This window comes from Pelodiscus sinensis, chromosome 7, assembly GCF_052426305.1.
Source record: "Pelodiscus sinensis isolate ZL-2025 chromosome 7, ASM5242630v1, whole genome shotgun sequence".
Lineage (NCBI taxonomy): Eukaryota > Metazoa > Chordata > Testudines > Trionychidae > Pelodiscus > Pelodiscus sinensis.
The window spans coordinates 13,608,144-13,627,624 of record NC_143058.1 but is presented as its reverse complement, the minus strand read 5'-3'; the positions used below and the strand labels follow the sequence as shown (position 1 = coordinate 13,627,624).

Genomic DNA, 19,481 nt, shown 5'->3' with positions numbered 1-19,481 from the left:
AATGGTCCATACAAAGGTGCCCAGCAGATGTAGTTCTTTTCCGTCCATTAATCTGCAAGAGGGAAATTCTGCCAGCACAATATATGACCGAACAACGTGCCATGAACGAGAGTCATACAATAGTATATAGAACCTATCCCTTCTTCCGGTGACATTTATTGCAAAATTCCATCAACATCAGTGGGCGTAACATGGGTCTATGGTATTTAAATGGGAAGAGTTCTCTGTTTCCTGGGTTCTATATCTAGGACTGGGAATCTTGAATAATGAAAAGCAGAAGCAAAAAATTGGATTAGATAATATTGGAGTCGAAGATACTTTATGTTTAGGGATCCCAATCTGCGAGCTCTGTACTAAATTTGCAAAGCATACGAAACCTTAAGGAAATAGCACTTTTACTAAGGCAGACCATTCTTAATGTATTTTTGTTTCCTTGCAGTTTCCTTTGGGCATGTTTCAACCCCAGAGTTAGGAATTCATGAAATGCAGCTTGGTTCCATTACATTCCAGGTAGCAACTGGAGACATTACAAAGGAAAATACAGATGTGATTGTAAACATATCAAACTCATCATTTGATGCCAAATCAGGTACTTTATTAAATGTACATTTATTTAATGATAAATTCACTGCCTCGTACTTGAAATGGGGGCAGCATTTTCAATATGTAAATCTTTTATAACTTCTGCACTTTATGTTTATTTGTTACATTAAAGGCCAGCGATCTTGTCCTTTCATTTCTGGGTTGTGGTCCTCTAGCTTTTGGTGCTATTCCCAATGGTAATTTTCCATTGTAAAATGTATCATTTTGGCCATTGGTACCCAGTTTTGCATTGTTTGAGAGCTTCTCTGTCCAAAAGAATCCCAGAAAACTAATAAATAATGGCTGAATTCTGCCCTGACATTGCATTGGGATGTTTCAGTATAGTAGCACAATGTCAACACATATCAATACAGTGACATGAAACAAAATAATATCAGGCTATCCCAACAGTTATTTTGTGACTTCTTTTGACACAGTGGCCCACATTGTAAACTGCAGCCTGTGAGTGCAACAGTTAAACTGACTTAGCACACTGGTGTGCTTTCTCATTTATTGAAGGTGTCTTCAAAGCAGTGATGGAAGCAGCTGGACCCGAGGTTGCGAAAGAATGTGCTGTGCTGGGTATGATGCAACATAGGTTCTTTCTGATTCCATTATTCTTGTAAATGTGAATGGCTGTTTATGCTTATTCATCCCCTACAATGCCCTAGTTGGATAATATAATAGGGAGGCACATTGCATTAAATAAAATTGTGCAGGCTTTATTGATTTTTGAAAATCCTGCTCTCGTGACTGCCACTTGGGAAATGTATTATTTTTGCAAAAGGAAGATAATTTGGAAGATATAAGTTGCTCCTCATGAGTCCATGGGATGTAGAGCAACCTTAGACTCCTATTCATGAAGGTACTTAAGTACATGCTTAATTTCAGAACTTGAAGAAACCCGCTGGCTTCAAAATCACTTTAAGATCATGTGACTTAACTCACCTGCTTAAAGTTAGGCACATACTTGATAGTACCTGCTTGAACTCAGGCAAATAACAATTTGGGAATTGATCCTGCTCCTGGAAAAGATAATGGGAGCTTTGCCATAGACTCCAGTGGGTGTAGGATCAATCTCTTACAGCAGTAGTGGGCAAGATGGGGTTGGTGGGCTGGATCTCACCCACCAAGCTCTTTGACGCAGCCCCCGGCCACCCTGCTACTCTCCCGCCCCCAGGCCAATCAAGACTTGGGGTCATGGGTGGGCACAAAGTCTCCTTCCCCTACCAGGGGTGCATGGCACCAGAGCGAACTGCCATCAGTTCAGAACAGCTGGCAGTTCCCTCTAGGTGTCCCACGCCCCTTGTAAGGTGGCATGGGAGGCGAGAGACTTCGCATGCTCCCTCACCCCCGGACCCTGATTGGCCTGGGGGCAAGAGGAGCACACAAAATGTCCTACTTCCACTGTACAAAACAGTTGGTGTTTCTCTATAGGTGTTGCGCACCCCTGGCAGGGTGGAGATGGGAGGGGACAAAGACTTTGCGCGCTCCACCACCCCCAGGCCAGTTAGTCTCCTCCTCCCACCAGAGGCTCCTAGAAGGAACAGCCCCCTTACACTCAAGGCCCCTCTCTTTTCGGGGTGGCTTGTGACCACTTCCAAAATTTGGGGAGTGGTCCCCCCTGCAAAAATTATTGCCCACCCCATCTTAGAGACTATCAGTGTCTTTTTGTTTGTGTTCCAAAGTGCATAATTATTGTTAATTGAAATTTTGTAACCCCATAAATGCTGTCTGGGAGCTCTTCTTCGGTCTTTGGATTCTGCCAAACCAGTGCCGAAATTAAACCATTGCCGACTGTAGTTGGCACCCATTCATGCAAGGAATATCCTTACTGAGCACCCCCACGGTTCTGGCAGTTGAGTTCCACTATTGCACCTTGTGCTCAAATTTTTGGAATGTCTGTGGATTCTCCCCATGAATTAGCCTGCTCCTGCAAGGTGCTGAGTGCCTTCCACATGGAGCCAAGTGCCCTCAGCTCCCAAGCCAATGGGAGCTGAGTGTGTTCTGCACTGAGTAGGATGAGTGCATAATCTCACAGTCGATTTGCTGCCTTTCTGCCTAATAGAGATATTTGTCCCATTGCACTGATGAGTCCATCAGTGTTTTGCAGTGTAAGCACTTTTTATGTGTTTATAACTCAACTATAACATTTTAATTGACATACACTTTTAAAAGCTTTAAATACATGGATTTATATGTGCCTCTGCTTCCTTGCAGTTCCCTAAAATCAGTTGGTTTCTTGTTTAGTCTAGATAATAATTGGAGAGTTCTGGAGGCAAATGACATAAATATAAGGGCTTTCTCATTCAGAGGCATTGTGCGCATATCCATTGATACATATTTTAAGAAATGTTGAATGTATAAATGATTTAATATACATTAAAGTTAGTTATTTTAAGTAGTAAACTATTATTTGCTGAGCTCACAGATTTCGTTCATAATTAAAATAGGAAATTCTGCGCAAATATAAAGTTCACCCCCAATTTAAGATATCCACTTAAAGAAATTTTAAACATAGAATGTTAGCAGCAAAAATATTAATTCGATAAAGCTGATGGAATATCAAGATCTGTGTGGATTAAAAGGGGGTTTTGCGCAAAAAGAAAACGTCCACCCTGCTTGGTTTTGTGCAAAAACCCCTAGTGCAAAAACAGATTAGCAGAAAATATGCAAATGAGATTGCAGCTCATGCAAATGAGTCACTCATTAGCATATTTTTTGCCAAGAAAACTTGTAGTGTAGATGTAACCTAAGAGTTTAGTCCTTTGTTATTATAAAGCATTGATCTCAGTGGGGTTTTTTTGTGTCTCTCTCTCTTTTTTTGTCTGTCTTCCAGCCTTGCAGCCTCACAGAGGCTTTATAACCACACAAGGAGGAAACCTCTTGTGTGATAAAATTATTCACCTTGTTCATCATAAAGATGTCAAAGTGCAGGTCTCTAAAGTACTCCAGGAGTGTGAACTGAGAAACTACACATCTGTCGCCTTCCCAGCGATTGGAACAGGTTTGTTTTTTCTTAGTAGATTTTGAAAGGAAAAACAATATCAAGATCACTGTGGTGGGCTTACACCCAAAGTCAACCCAACAGGGTGGCTTAAAACTAACATGTTTAATTTAGTCTGTAAAGGCTTGACACTCCTTTTACTGGTTTCAGCAGAAGTGTATTCTGGCCCAAAGTAGCCTAATTACTGGATTCAGGTGCCTTTTTATAGACAGTTGTGTTGTCAGAACATTGGCAAGTGACTGTATGGTGGAGGGGCTGCAGTCAGTGAAAAGATGTTGAAAAAGCATGCGATCATGTAAAGTGACTTGACTAGGAGAGGTGCCAGTTAATGATACCAGAGCTGTGTAAATAGTTGGTTCTCTCAGAGGCGGAACTTTAAATTCTGGGGGAAAAAACAGTTTGGCTTTAACCAAAACTGATATTTTTTTCTTCCAAAATAAAAACATAAAAGCAAAAAAAAAAAAATATTTGCTCCAGGGAGACGTGAAGCAAAGCCCGGGGCCAGTGGTAGAGCAGGTGGGGCGCTGCCGGTTGGTCCCGCAGCACCACTCCTTGGCGCTACTGGACCAACCCGGCAGCACCCCAGCTGTTCTGCCCCAGGAGTCCTGATTCAGCCGCTGCTGATCAGTTTCAGCAGCGGCTGAATCAGGACGCCTGGGGCAGAGTAGCTGGGGTGCTGCTGGGTTGGTCCAGTAGCGCCAAGGAGCGGCCGCGCTACTGGACCAATGCAGCAGCACCCGAGCTGCTCTGCCCCAGGCGTCCCCAAGTCAGCCGCTGCTGAAACTGACCAGCGGCTGACTACAGAAAGCCCGAGGCAGGGTTGCTCTGCCCCGGGCTTCCTGGAATTAGCTGCTGATCAGTTTCAGCAGCAGCTGACTTGGGGATGCCTGGGGTTCTTAAGTTGAATCTGTATGTAAGTCGGAACTGGTGTCCAGATTCAGCCGCTGTTGAAACTGATCAGTTTCAGCAGCGGCTGAATCTGGATGCCAGTTCCGACTTACATACAGATTCAACTTAAGAACAAACCTACAGTCCCTATCTTGTACGTAACCCGGGGACTGCCTGTAGTTTGACCCCCAAATGATTTTTTTATTTCATTTTGTGTTGTTTTACACATTTTTTTCAGTTAGCTGTATCTTGAAGCAACACTCCATTTTGAAAGGAAAAGCTACAATGTTTTGTTTCTAAATGCTCAGACAGTACAACTAAGGGGTGGGATGGGAGGTTCTTTGATATAGAGACCATCCCAGTTCACATACTGTTCACCAACAAATATATATATTTTTTTTACATATTGGTTACAGGTCAGGCAGGGCAGAATCCAGCTAAGGTAGCTGAGGATATGATGGATGCGGTAGTTGACTTTGCAAGTAAAGCAGTCCAGCATGTGAAAAAAATTAAAATAGTCATCTTCCAGCCGCAGATGCAAAATGCATTTTATGCAAGTATGCAGAAAAGAGAAGGAGATACAATTTCACCAACATCAGGATCATGGCTTTCTAAGATAACTTGTGAGTAGTGAGTGTTTTGCAAATGGGTATGTAAAAGTAAATATTTTCCAAAATAAAAAATAAGTAATGACAGACCTTGTCCTTCATTACAGCATTTTTTATGGGCAAAAAACGACCTACTGGAAAGAAATATGAATTTGTTTTGGAGAAGAAAATTGAGTTAGCCATGTTTCAGATTTGTGGTGAAAACCAAAAAAATGTGGAAGCCACTGAATCCTGGATAAAAAATCTGATTTTAAAAGAACAGTGTGAAAACACTATTCCAGATGAATTAATTGAAAGCTTTGATGAACCGGAAGCTAAGAAACTGAGTGAACTCCAGAAAAGCCTACAGATTACGATTCATGTGGAAACCAGGGAAACTCCTCCTTTTATTAGAGTTTCTGGTATGACTAGAGATGTCTATGAAGCTTCCCTAAAAATACAAAACATGATCAAAAGAATTAAAGATACCCAAGACGAACAAATGAAGGCAAAACTTGTGAGCAATTTAGTGCAGTGGAAGTACTCCATAAATAAAGTGGCTTTCACAGACTTTGACCCTCTGACAAATATGCACTTAGAAGATGCTAAAGCAGCTAGAAAAGCTCACATTAATATCAAACTCCTCAGGAAGGACTACAAAGTAAACATGAAAACTCTACAAGCAACAGATGAACAAGGAACAGTTGTAATCATTCAACGTGTCCCAAAGGATGAAGGTAATTAAAACTTTCTGGAGCTGATCTTCACAGCTTTATTATGACCTTTTCATTCATATAATTAAAAATTCTAAATAGTGCTAGTCTGTTTTCTTAAAAATGTTGATTATTCTGAAATTATTTTTAAACATATTGGGCTTGATATTCCTTTTACTTCCATCAGTATTAAACTAGTATAACAGTATTGACTTCAGTAAATTTACTCCTGGTTTATACCAATGTAAAAGTATAAAGAGATTTCAGAATTTGAGGACATCGCCCAATACAGACTGATCAAAATTCTTAGGATGTGCCAAAAAGGCGCGCTCAGTCATCCAACAACAGTGGTTCTAGATGAAGACTAGGCATTGTCTACAGTCCCTTTAATCTAACCTATCATGGTATCTTCCACTCAGTAAAGTTGATGGGGGCTGCTCTTCTGTTGACTCCAGCTATTCTTCTTGTCCTGGTGGAGTACTGTGGTCAATGAGAGAACACTCAGCGTTTGATTTATCACCTCTAAGCAGATGCAATAAACGGACCACTGGTTGATCAATTGCTGCGTCTGCGTAGTAGAGACAAGGCCTTGTTCCCAGAAGTAAACCTATCTCTTGCCATACATTTTCAGTTGCTAGGTATTAACCACTGGTCAGTGACTCCACTCAGTAACTTTAGTTTGAAATGTAACTGCAACTGTGTCAGAAAGCCAGCACATTATTTGATGCTGAGTTTCTTAGAAACATAGAGCTGTAGTACTGGAAGGGATCTTAGGGGATCATCTAGTCCAGCTCTCCTTGAAGTGGGATGCGGGCCCACTTTGGGAAAGTCACTAGTGGGACTGCACTGCTTTGATTACCTAAAGACTTCCATTGGCTACCTCATGGCTCCCATTGGCTCCAGTTCACTGTTTCCAGCCAAGGGGAGATGCGGGAGGTGGCATGGTCCAGGCCGCCAATTTGTACAGCTCCTCTTCGCTGGAAACAGTGGACCAGAGCCAATGGGAGCTGCAAGGCTCTGTGGCTATGGGCCTTTTAAGTAAACAAAGCATTGCAGGCCCGCTAACTGCTTTTTCATAGCAGGCCCACAGCCCACTTTGAGAAACACTGGTCTAGTTCAATCCTCTGCCCTCATGGCAGGAAACGAAGTATTATCTAGGCCGGGGATGGGGAACCTTTTCTGGGTCAGAAGCCACTGACCCACAGAAAAGTCAGCTGGGGACCATGCACAAGTGAGAAGAAAAAAAAAAGCCCAAAAAACACACCTCCCTAATATGGCTCCCCAGCTGAGAAGGAGGAAGGTACTCCCCACATTCCTCTTGCACACCAGGGCCCAGGCTAGTAGATTGTGTGCTACAAGCCTGCAGGGGGGCTGGAGCACCATCACGGGCTCCCCAGTACTGGAGTGTGATAGTGCTCCAGGCACCAGCTGGGGAATCCAGGCAAGCTTGGCCTCATCCAGCCCCCAGGCCTGAGGTTCTCCACCCCTGATCTAGGCCATCCCTGCCAGATATCTGTCTAAACTGCTGTTAACTCCCACAACCTGCCTAGGTAATATATCCCAGAGCTTAAACATCCAGGCTACGTCTAGACTGGCCCCTTCTCCGGAAGAGGCATGTTAATTTCTAACTTTGGAATAGGGGAATCCGCGGGGGATTTAAATATCCCCCGCGGGATTTAAATAAACATATCCGCCGCTTTTTTTCCGGCTTGGGGAAAAGCCGGAAAAAAGCGTCTAGACTGGTGCGATCCTCCAGAATAAAGCCCTTTTCTGGAGGATCTCTTATTCCTACCTGAAGGTAGGAAAAGGGCTTTATTCTAGAGGATCGCGTCAGTCTAGACGCTTTTTTCTGGCTTTTCCCCAAGCTGGAAAAAAAGCGGCGGCCATGTTTATTTAAATCCCGTGGGGGATATTTAAATCCCCCGCAGATTCCCCTATTCCAAAGTTAGAAATTAGCATGTCTCTGCCGGAGAAGGGGCCAGTCTAGACGTAGCCCCTGACAGTTAGGAAGTGCTTCCTAATGTCCAACCTAAACCTCCCTTGCTACAATTTAAGCCCATTACTTCTTGTCCTTCCCTCAGAGGTTAGTGAGAATAACTTTTTATGTACTTAAACTGTTATGTCCTGTCTCCGTCTTTTCTTCTTCAAACTAGATAAACACATTTTTTTCAGTCTTCTCTCTTAAGTAGGGCCCTACCAAAATCACAATTGATTTTGCTCAGTTTCACAGTTTCAGATTTTAAACACTGAATTTTCACCGTGTAACCGAGGGGATCCCAACCCAAAAGTGAGTCCGGCACAGGAGTCGCCAGGCGATTGTAGGGGGTTGCAGTATTGCCATTCTTACTTGCTGGTGGCAGCAATACCTTTAAAGTAAAATCCTGTTTAATGAGTTAAGCAACTAAACATTATGTTTAACATTATGTTTATGGGGGCTACTCTGGCTGGGCTGGAGTGCCCCCTCACCCGCTCCCACCCTAATTCTGCAAAGACTTGTGCCAGCCTTATGAGTGGTGATGTGGGTGACCACTAGTGATGCCAACTTTCTAATCACACAAGACCCAAACATACCTACCCTGCCTCATCATTGAGGCTGGGCCCCAACTCGCTCTATCTCCACTCCCAGTCAGTCCTCTCCAGCACCCTCACTTTCACCCAGCTGAGGCAGGGGGTTGGGTTGTGTGAGGGGGTGAGGGTGCTGGCTGAGGGCGTGGGCCCTTGGGTGGGACAAGGGATGAGGGGTTTGGGGTGCAGGAGTGGCTGGGGCAGGGGGTTGGGGTTTGGAAGTGAGGGCTCTGGGTGGTGTGATGGGCGCTTGGTTGGGGCTGGGGATGAGGGGTTTCATGTGTAGGAAGGGCTCCAGGCTGGGGCAGGAGTTTCGAGTGCAGGGTGGTGTGGATTCCTGCTGGGTATGCAGGCTTTAGGTAGGCCAGAAATGAGTGATCCAGTGCGCTGTAGAGGGCTCTGGGTTGGGGTGGGGCTTGCAATGCAGGGGGGTGAAGGCTTTATCTGGGAGGCCACACTCTCAAATGGGGCTGGAGCTGAGGGATTTGGGTGCAGCAGGGGGCTTTGGCTGGGGCATGGGATTGCAGTGTGCAGGGATGCAGGCATAGATTTTGGGAGGGAGTTCAGGTGCAGAGGGTATTCGGGGCTGCAGCAGGGGGTTTGGTGTAGAAGGGGGTTCAGGGTGCAGGCCCCGGTAGTACTTTCTGTGGCACCCAAGAAGTGGCTGCCAGGTCCCCACAGCCTTGAATTGTCCATATTTTTCTTTTTATAAATGGGCACAATATTTGCCCATTTCCAGTCCTTTGGAATCTCTCCTGTCATCCATGACTATTCAGAGATAATCACTAATGGCTCAGATATCTCCTCAGTGAGCTCCATGAGTATTCTAGTGTGTATTTCATCGGGCCCTGGTGGCTTGATGGTATCCAACGAGTTCTTTCCCTGTTTTAACCTCTGATCCAATCTCATTTTCGCTGGCATTCACTATGTTAGATGTCCAATCACTCCTAAACTTTAGGATGAAAACTGAAAGAAAAAGGGTCAAATATCCATATTTGGCTGTTATTCCATATTCCCATATTTTCTGTTATTATTCTTCAACCACTCACCCCACCCCATAGAATCACAGACCTGTGCTGCCTTTGGTCTTCCTGGGCATGTCTACACTGCCAGCCTAGTTTAAACTAGGGTGGCTAATGTAGGCATTCGAACTTGCAAATGAAGCCCAGGATTTAAATATCCCAGACTTCATTTGCATGTTCCCGGGCGGGCGCCATTTTATATGCCCGTAGTTCGAACTACCTGCCCACAGCTACACGTGGCACGGACTAGGTAGTTCGAATTAAAGCTCCTAATTCGAACTACTGTTAAACCTCCTTGCAGTTCAAACTAGAGTGGCAGTGTAGACATACCCCCTCTTTCTTCTACTGTATTTGCAGGATGTTTTCTTATCTGTATGTCTCTAGCTAATTTAGTCCATGTTGTGCCTTGGCCTTTATAATTTTGTGACTACAAACTTGTGTTATTTGCTAATATAAACCTTTGTAATTTTACCTAGTTTCCACTTATATAGGATTCTTTTTTGAGTTTCCAGTAATTGAAAATCTGCTGTGTTAAGAGAGGTGGTCTCTTCCTATCTTTCCTGCACAGTGGGTAGTTTGCTCTTGTGCCCTTTAGGGACTTGAATGTGTAACCAGTTAATCAGTTCCCCAGTAAGCATCACCTTTATTGGGTAATGGTTAACCGTGGGCAGAGGGCTGCACCAGCCCTGGCAGCCAGCCCTGCATGGCTGGTGGCTGGGGTTTGGAGCCAGCAGACTGCCCGAGCCCCAGCATGGGAGCTGGAAACATGTGGCAGCCCCAGCTGTAGCATGGGGGCTGGGAGCCAGTAGCAGTCCCAGTCCCAGCACAGGGCTGGGATTGGAAGCCCTGGGGCCTGGGGGACTGGAACACTGAGACCCTGTTTAGTCAGTTAACCAGTTAAACATTAGGTTAATCTAATGGTTAAGTGGTTTACTGATTAATCAGGGACTTTACATTCCTAGTGTCCTTAATAGGGTCTCCTTGAAAAACTCCCAACTCTCTTGAACTTTTTCCTCTTGCTTCCCACAGGATCTTAACTACCAACTCTCTAAATTTGCTAACGTCTGGCTTCTTGTATGCTTGCAGTCATTTTCCATTATACCAAAACAACTTGCTTTTTAAAAAAAATCCCTTCAGTTTCCAAGCTTGGATTGCACCACAGAGTTTGAGTCTAAGCATCCATCACATTTAAGTGTCTAGAGAAAACTCACATACATTTTCCAATGTACTTGATCTACCAGGCAGTTCCATAAATCAAATCGAGATATAATCAGCGGAAGTTGGCAAGATTATGGGGAGAAGTTTTTAGCTCAAGTGTCTAAGGTTTCAGACTGTTTTACTTACTCTGTTTACACTTCAGAATATAAAATATAAAGAACTATGTACTCCTCATTTTTTGAAAGTACAGGATCTTTCAAAAAAGGATTTTATTTTCGAAAGATTCCCATCTAAACTGCCGGGGGGGGGGGGGGGGGTTGAAAAAAAAGTGGCGGTTGCCATTATGAAAATGAAGCTCAGGTTATTTAAATCCTGGCTTCATTTGCAATATCGATATGTCTGATTTACATCCCTTTATTGAAAAAGGGATGTAGTCTAGACATACCCCTACTGATAGAAGACTGAATGAGCTGTAGCTGTAATCTTTCTCAACTTAATTGCTTTGCCAATCAATTACGGTTGCCAGATGGTTGAAACAAAAATACCGAACACCCCCTCCCCACCCCCCAAAAAAAACCCAGGAAAAAATTCTGTTGAAGGATGAAAAAAAAGGGGGAGGGGGCAAAGTTGTTGAGCAAAAAAATCTGGCAACCCTATTACCAATATAATAGAAACTTGTAAAAGCCAGAAGCAAATACCATTCCATGGTATAAAGGATAAATGTTCCAGTCTTGCCAGTCTTTACTCACATGAATTGTCCTTAGTCGTGCGAGTTGTCCCATTGACATTGTTTGTACTTAGGAACAAAATAGTGAGTGGTTCAGAAATAACTAATACAATTTCCCAATATTTCTAAGCCTTACTTTAGTTAATGTTTTTGGTCCATGAGAGCTCTGGTCAGTAGTAAAATAGAAACTCTAATCTGTGCTACAAAAGCCATGGAGTATACATGGGAAAAATAGGCTTGCCAAAGAATTTGTGGAAGGATCCATTATAAAATGATTGGCTAATAGGTGCTCTTTTCAGTTTTTGATAAGGCATAAGCCTATATAAGCAGAGGCATATCTACTTGTATTAACAAAATGTTTACTTTGCAGAAAGACAGTCAGTAACACTCCCGAAAGAGTGGTGTGATATGAATCAAGAACGTGTCAAAATGGTTACCCTAAATGCAGCCCAGCAAGAATATCAGGATGTTCAGACGAAGTTTCTAAAATCCTGCTCTATGTTCAAAATAGAAAAGGTGAAGTAGCATGAAGAGAATGAAGTTTTTTATTTAAAACATAAGTAAAAACTTTCATCATTTATTGAGTATTTACTTGTAATCACCCCTTTCAGTTCTTTATTTCCCCAACACTACACACTGAGGTCATACATCTACGGCCATTTTCCATTCTAACAGAATCTGACAGTGGCTATCTACTATTAGATCAGTGTCCCCAAACTGTGGGGCCCCTTGGGAGGCATGGAGGATAATTTAGGAATGTATGGTAGGGCCTGAGCGAGCCTCATGAGGGGGAGGGAGGGAGAACCACCAGCCCTGTTCTGACACTAGCTCTGCTCTGACACTAGCTCTGCTCTGACACTAGCCTTAACTCTGGCCCCAATCTTGGTCTCCAGTTCCCAGACACACTCCCAATTGTATAATGTCTGTATTTCTAGTGTCCCAACTCTAACTAGATACTACCCGGGCAGAGTGATCTGAAAACTAAATAATTTATATTTGTTCTTCATGACTTCTTTGCTGTCATCATCGATACTGATGTGCTTCATTTTCTAACTTTACAGATTGAACGAGTACAAAATCCTTACCTGTGGCAGACCTACCAAATCAAAAAACAGTCTCTAGACAAAAAGAATGGCAACACAAACAATGAGATGCTCCTATTCCATGGAACAATTAGTTCCTCACTGAGCACAATTAATTACAATGGGTTTAATCGTGGTTTTGCTGGAAAGAATGGTAAATTATTATTCAAAGCATGTTAATTTTTAAATAGGGAATAGGTGAATATGAAATAGGTAAGATAATGGTGTCATATGCACAGTGCATGGTGAGGCACGAGGTCAGAGAAAAAGAGAAAGAATTTGTAAATATAGGGACTAATTCTGCCTGGAAGGAAGGAAGGTTTAGATGACCTACTAGGTTCTTCTGTGCATGCTGTGAGCATATGAAAACATCTGTCCAAGTTCTGAAGTTCACTATTGTATTTAATTATTGAAATGTCTTGCTAATGAGTTCCAATATACCAGTGCTGGTATAGTCTCTGAACTATGCAGCTGGTTAGTTTTATCAGACAGATCATTCCTCAAGCCAAAGGCTTTTCTTATGTTTTGAAGGATTTTTAAGTCTAGCCAGTTAACGTGATTTCATTATTCGTTAATTTCTAGGCTTTTATTTTCAGTTTATTTGTGCTGTGTTTTTGTCTAAAAATTGTAAATTGTGATTAAGACTAAGGAGTTTATCAATGTCAAGTGGTAATCTCTTGGCCCATGTACAATATCAACTGCAAACTAGTACAGAGAGCTCAGTGTACTTTGCAAATCTAAAATAATTTAAAACTTTGGTGGCCTTTGTTAAAGTTGATAATTGTGAAATGTATTATCTAGCTCACAAAAACTGTTAATCAGAATGGCCCTGTATGGCTTCCTTGTCAACATTCAATACTGCAGAGTGAATTGACATGGAGACAAAATGAATTATCTTTCACACCAGGAAAGTGGTGCCTTTAGATTAGATGAGGCAAATTGGCTGAGCAGTATGGAGAGGTGTCTGGTCACTGCTGCTTGTGCTGTATCTGTTCTTGGGGATTATCACGTGACACCAGTCAATCTGGCACTTTTCACAAGAGTTAAATTAATTTTCATTTAATAGATATATTCTTCCTCTTTAACTAAGTGTGATGGATAGCTCTGTTAAATATAAATTGAATATGTTCTGCACTGGCTTTGAATCCTGTTTTATCCAGAACTTCTAACATGACATGCAGTTGTTTTCTTTTGTAATACCCAGTGACAGTCTCTGTCCTACATACTATATCTGAGGCCCTGCTTCTGCAAAGACTCGTACTATTACTTAGATGTAAGCATTGAACTCAGTCAGATTATAGTAAAACTCCAATTGTCTGGAATCCAGTTATCCGGCACTCCTGATAGTCCGGCACCAACTGGCACCCAGAAGTGCTCCGGCAAGCCGGACAATTGGAGCTGCTCTGCCCCCAGCTTCCCCAAGTCCGCCACTGGTCAGTTTCAGCAGTAGCGGACTTGGGGAAGCTGGGGGCAGAGCAGCTGGGGTGCTGCCAGGTTGGTACCGCAGCGCTGCCCTCACCCACGCTGCGCAGTTCCCCGCTGATCCCACCCCAGACCCCTCATAGCCCCCCTTCCGGTACTCTGGGTACCGGCATATCTAATCATCCGGCACCCCCTGGGTCCTAAAGGTGCCGGATTATCGGAAGTTTACTGTACTCAGAAAATATATACTTTGCAGGATCAGGGACAATCTGAGACATGACACAATGGACAGGTGTGATGAACAGCAAAGAACAGAGAGGATGAGGATATAAAATCTTTAGCAACAGGATTCAATTCCTTGCCTAATTTTTGACTATTTGCATCAGAAGTTCTCTCCCACTTTCAGAAGAGAAATAGGTCCCAAGCGAAGTTCCATGACTCCTTTGCCTCCCGCGAAGAATAATTAGAAAAATATAATTAGTTATGTAATCTTACAATTAAAAAATTATAAATGTTTGCCATTTGTTAGATAAAAAACTATACAATGATTACAGAGAAAAACAGTTTAACAATCTTCCCCATAAGAAAAGGCAATGGAAGTCTGCATGAGTCACTCAGTGATCATCTCAATAAACTCATGATTGATATTTTGGTAAAAGTCCCTATTCCAAGTGAGGCTGGAACAAAGCTGTCAAACTCTTAATTTTAATCTCAAATGATCCTTTTTCACAGATAGAAGAAAAGGTTGCACATTTTAGAAGTTACATAAGAATGAAAGTCTTGTTGTTCTTTAAGAAGTTTTCATATCTTTGTCTTTCTGATCACAGCTGCAGCCATTGGAAATGGAACCTATTTTGCTGTTGATGCCAGTTATTCTGCACAGGATACATACTCCAGACCTGATGGGAATGGCAGAAAATATGTGTACCTTGCTCGAGTTCTCACTGGCATGTATTGCCAGGGAAGAGGAGGACTCATCACACCGCCACCAAAAAACATTGCAGATCCTACTGACCTCTATGACAGTGTGACTGATAACATGGTTCGTCCATCAATGTTTGTCATATTTAATGACATTCAAGCATATCCAGAATACCTTATTACCTTTAAAAGATAAGATTTATTTTTTAATAATAATGGAAGAGATTTTTTGGGTGCCTTAATTTTGTGAATACTGCAAGGATAATTTTGTAACCAGAAATTTTAATAACAAGGGCTGTTAGATGTGACTTTTTTTTGTTGCTCTCCAGCTAAAATAAACTGGCTCCAGGGGTGCTGGAACAATTTGCATAGTGGGGGTGTTGTACATGATGGAAACCACTTCAAATCAGAGGGTACTACAGCACCCCCTGCGACCCTTGTTTCAATACTTATGAAAGAGGCTGGCATATCAATAAGGATACTGTTCCCAGACACACATCATAAGGCACTGAATAACCGACAGAGAGAGAGTGTCTCTCAAACCCTCAAACACGTGCCACAAGCTGGAGATTGTCACGGGGTGAGCACTCACCACCACGGTGCCTCCAGTTGGGCACTCGGGAATCAGCTGTCTCATCTCAGAGAACCCACTGCTGGTCGGTGTCCCAGCCTCTGTTGCAGGCCTTCTGCTGGTTCAGCCCCACGTTCCTTCCTGCCCACAGTGCCTTTTCCTCCTCATACTGTCCTAGGTTAGTGCCCCTGCACACTGGGGTCTTTCCTCCCAATCCCCCTATACCTATCTTGCCTAAGTGACTCACTGCCAGTCCTCATCTAGCCCCTTACCTCCGGGACAAACCACAGTCTGAAATGGCCACTCATCCTTGGCAAGGGGGTGTGGACCTGCTGCCTTTTCCTATCCTGGCTGTTTCCCTGCAGCCCTAGTACTCTAGGCCTTGCAGCCTGGGAGTGAGGAAAGGCCAAAGCTCCCCAGCAAGGTCCCTCCTGCTCTCCAGCAAGAGTGTCTGTTCTCCTTCCTCCAGGAGCTCATATCTATACAGCACACCACTGGCCCCTAATTGGATGTCTCTGCCTCAACTGTGGGCTCTGTGTTCTCAGCCATCTCCTAAGACTGGGTTTTAACTCTTAAAGGGGCACTGCAGGGCAGACACCCCATCACACAGAGCCTTGATTTTAGTTTTTCCCCCAATATACCTCTTAATATGTCAGCAAACTCCTGCTCCTGGTAAGCTTACATTTCAAGGAAATTGCAAAAATATAAGCATATTACAGTATTTGCATTCAGTAGATTACTTTTGCCCCATTTTTCATTTCTCAGATACTAGTGCTTCCATCTATATGGTTATAATTCTGCTCGTTTCTCTGTATTATCCAGATGCCTTTCTCTCCAGGTGCCTCACAGAGTGCCAACTCCCCCCCCCCCCTTTTTTTTTCAGCATCCTGCAGAATCAAAACACAAAAGTATAAAATCAAACTTTTTGGAATATTCATGATGATCATCATGTAGAAATGGCTGGCATTCTTTCTAGACAGTCTTGAGCATAAGCCATTTTTCTATAAAAATATAACCTTGTATAGATGGTAACCACTGGGCATGTGTTAAATTACTGAAATATAGAAAATGCTTGAAAAACTACCTACTGATAAATTACTTTGCTAAGCATTACAGAGCTGGTCTATTGCAATATTTGGACTTCTGAAAATTAGTTACATTCATGATGACAGTGATATTAACTTCTGATGCTGCCACTCATATCACAAGGTCTTATTTATGATTTCCTCAATAAAGCTGTCAGTTATTCTGAATAGTTAATGGTGTATTATGAAGTCATTCGTTATACAACTACTAGAGCAGAGGTGGACAATAATTTGTGATAGGGGGACCACTCCAAGAATTTGGTAAGTGGTCAAGGGCCACACTCTTCCATGATATTAATGGAAGAGGTGCGAGGTCTAGGATGCAGGCTGGAGCAGAAGGAAGCTAGGGGTTAGGCAGAGGGGTGGGGGATCTGGGAAGGATTTTGGGTGAAGGAAGGGGGTTGTGATCTGGGGCCGGGGACTGTATAGGAGAGGATGCAGTGGTTGGGTTGTGACCTAGGGTAGGAGGGGGTTGTGACCTGGGGCAGGGAATTAGAGTGCAGGAGGGAGGGCAGAGGGTTTGTGTTATGTGAGGTAGAGAGGTAGGAATGGGGGAGTAAAGGGTTGGAGAGAGAAAGGGGCTGAGGTGCCAGAGGTGGGCTCTAGCCAGGAGATGCTTACCTGGGTGACTCTTCCATGTTCCGTTAGGTCGCCCAGACCATGTGCATCTGTCAACAGCTGAAAGCCTGAAGGCAAGGAAGGAGGGGTACTTAGCTTGCTGTTCTTCAAATAGGCAATTCCGTTTGGATGGTTTCCATCTAATGGGAGCTGCAAGATTGTGCTGGGGGCTAGGGCAGCATGTGCAAAGCCTTTCTCTTCCCCTCCGCATGGGCTCACAGCCGTTCACAGACAAATAGGGCTTTTCTGAATGGCATGCAGGGGCATGACTGAGGTTCCTGTTGCGCCTGCAGGTCAGATCCAGTGGCTTGGCCGGCTGCATCTGGCCTGAGGTCCATATTTTTCCCAGTCCTATACTAGAAACACAATCAATTAACAATGAAACTTTAAACATTTTTATCTGCTATAAGTTATATATATATAGACTGGCTATTATTGAAAGAATTTGGAGACAATAGTCTCTCTATTCGGTGTATTCATTTTGTGTATTTGAGAGCACTGTGCATATCTGTCCCAATCCAGTAATGCACTGAGTACAAGCTTAAATGTTTTGCTGAACAGGGATTGACTGATACTTTTCATCACCTTTGAAGAGATGAGGACAGTTTACAAAACTGGCTCTCTTCTTTGCCACTAGTTTTCTCCCCTGAGCTAGTGCAGAAGCTCTCCATCAAAGTGAATAATGCTTCCCAGAGACCATGGTAAATATTTCCTTGGCAGTACACTAGGGATTTTATGAAGCTCTATTGTATTGGTCCTTTGAAGAAACTGTTAAAATACTGCATTGCTCCTTAAGATTGCTAGAGAACCGCTGCGGATGTACCAAAGATTTACTCTAGTGATGAGGTTTTTTTTACAGCAGAACCACAAGAACATCCCCACACTGTTGTGGTAAGAAAGGGTATGTCTACACTAGCCCTCTAGTTTGAACTAGGGAGGCTAATGTAGGCATTTGAAGTTGCAAATCAAGCCCGGGATTTAAATATCCCACGCTTGATTTGCATCTTTCCAACCGGTTACCATTTTTTAAATTTACAAGTCCGGACTAACTGTCTGCGTCTACACATGGCAGGGACCCGGTAGTTCGAAATAAAGCCCTAGTTCAAACTACCTGTTATTCCTCCTGGAATGAGGTTTAACAGGTAGTTCGATTTAGGGCTTTATTTCGAACTACCGGGTCCCTGACACATGTAGACGCAGACAGTTAGTCGGAACTTGTAAATTTAAAAAATGGCGACTGGGAAGATGCAAATCAAGCGTGGGATATTTAAATCCCAGGCTTAATTTGCAACTTCGAATGCCTACATTAGCCTCCCTAGTTTGAACTAGGGGGCTAGTGTAGACATACCCAAAGAGCAACATGAGGGGACCATCTGGTTCAGAGTCTCCATCTTTTCTAACATAGTAAAATGATCTTTTTTATTTATAGGGCAATGTGTAACTGGCACATCACAAAAAATGGGAAAAAAACCATATTGGCTGCTCTCCATATTGCTGTGTGGGAATCCCAGTCTTTGGATCCCAGCTGTTTTAAGCTTCCTTGGGTCTCAAAAGACTGCTGCACTGTTTCCTGTTCTGGGCCTCACTAGTTCATTTCCTGTGCATAGACTCACAGTCTGTTACTCCTTCATGGAAATGGAAGCCCACATTCTCAGGCCCCAAAACCACTGCTGACCCCAGTAGCTTAAATACACCCTCTCCCAGAATCCCATCAAAGAGATGAGCCTGCTGGATTACAGTGTAACTCTTAGGAGGCATATGGTACAGTAGCTGTAGTGTACAACACATACAGGCTTTCCACAGGACGTACCAGTACTTTTTAATACAGGGTGGGCAAAAGCCTCTCAGTGGGCCAGATTTGGCCTGCCTTAGGCTTTGATCCAGCCCATGAGGCAATTACAGGTCCCACCCCCTAATTACAGGCCCCCCCTGGGGTTGGGGGGGAGAAGCTCAACCCTGCTCCTCCACCCCCTGCACTGCTGCTAGAGAGGCAGTGCTGGGGCTGAGGCTCCTGAACAGGACCACTCCGGAGGAGCTGATACCAGGGCCATGCAGTCTGGGGCTGGCCCCGGAGGCTTGAGGCGCCGCTGCCACAGCACCTGCATGGGTGGCCCCAGACTGCATGGCTGTGGTCGCTGGTAGCAGCGCCTTCAGTCTCTGGAGCGGCCTGGGGCCGCGTGGCTGTGATGCCTCTGGGGCCTGCCCCAAGCCACGTGGCCGCGGCAGTGGTGCCCTCGGGGCCGGCCCTGGGCCGTAGCACCTCTGGGGCAGCCTGTGGCTGCTGGCCCCAGAGGTAGGCAACACGGCCACGACAGCGGTGTTTCTGGCCTCCGGGACTGCATGGCCGCAGCAGCGAGGCCTTCCTCCGGGACAGCATGGCTGCAAAGGTTGTGACAAGGGGGAACTAAGCCAGGTAAGGTTCCCCCTCATGGCCAAACCTCCCACCCCAATCCCGTCACTTTCCTCCCCCTCCAAGACCCAGCACCCCCAGCTTGCTCTGACATCCTCCCTTGTTCTTGCACCCTCTCTCCTG

At 44.0% G+C, this 19,481-nt stretch overlaps 1 protein-coding gene across 1 annotated transcript in view; it reads left to right on the top strand.

Annotated features, from left to right (window-relative positions):
• The window catches only part of LOC142818181 (protein mono-ADP-ribosyltransferase PARP14), a 29,404-nt gene extending 12,904 nt beyond the window's left edge, over nt 1-16,500 (top strand). Inside the window, exons 10-17 of the mRNA XM_075933190.2 lie at nt 440-589; nt 1,102-1,164; nt 3,422-3,589; nt 4,894-5,100; nt 5,193-5,801; nt 11,620-11,765; nt 12,311-12,485; nt 14,581-16,500. Of these exons, the coding sequence (XP_075789305.2) occupies nt 440-589; nt 1,102-1,164; nt 3,422-3,589; nt 4,894-5,100; nt 5,193-5,801; nt 11,620-11,765; nt 12,311-12,485; nt 14,581-14,870 (1,808 nt within the window). The 3' untranslated portion in view covers nt 14,871-16,500. The remainder of the gene's footprint in view (nt 1-439; nt 590-1,101; nt 1,165-3,421; nt 3,590-4,893; nt 5,101-5,192; nt 5,802-11,619; nt 11,766-12,310; nt 12,486-14,580) is intronic.
• The last annotated feature ends 2,981 nt before the right edge of the window (nt 16,501-19,481 follow it).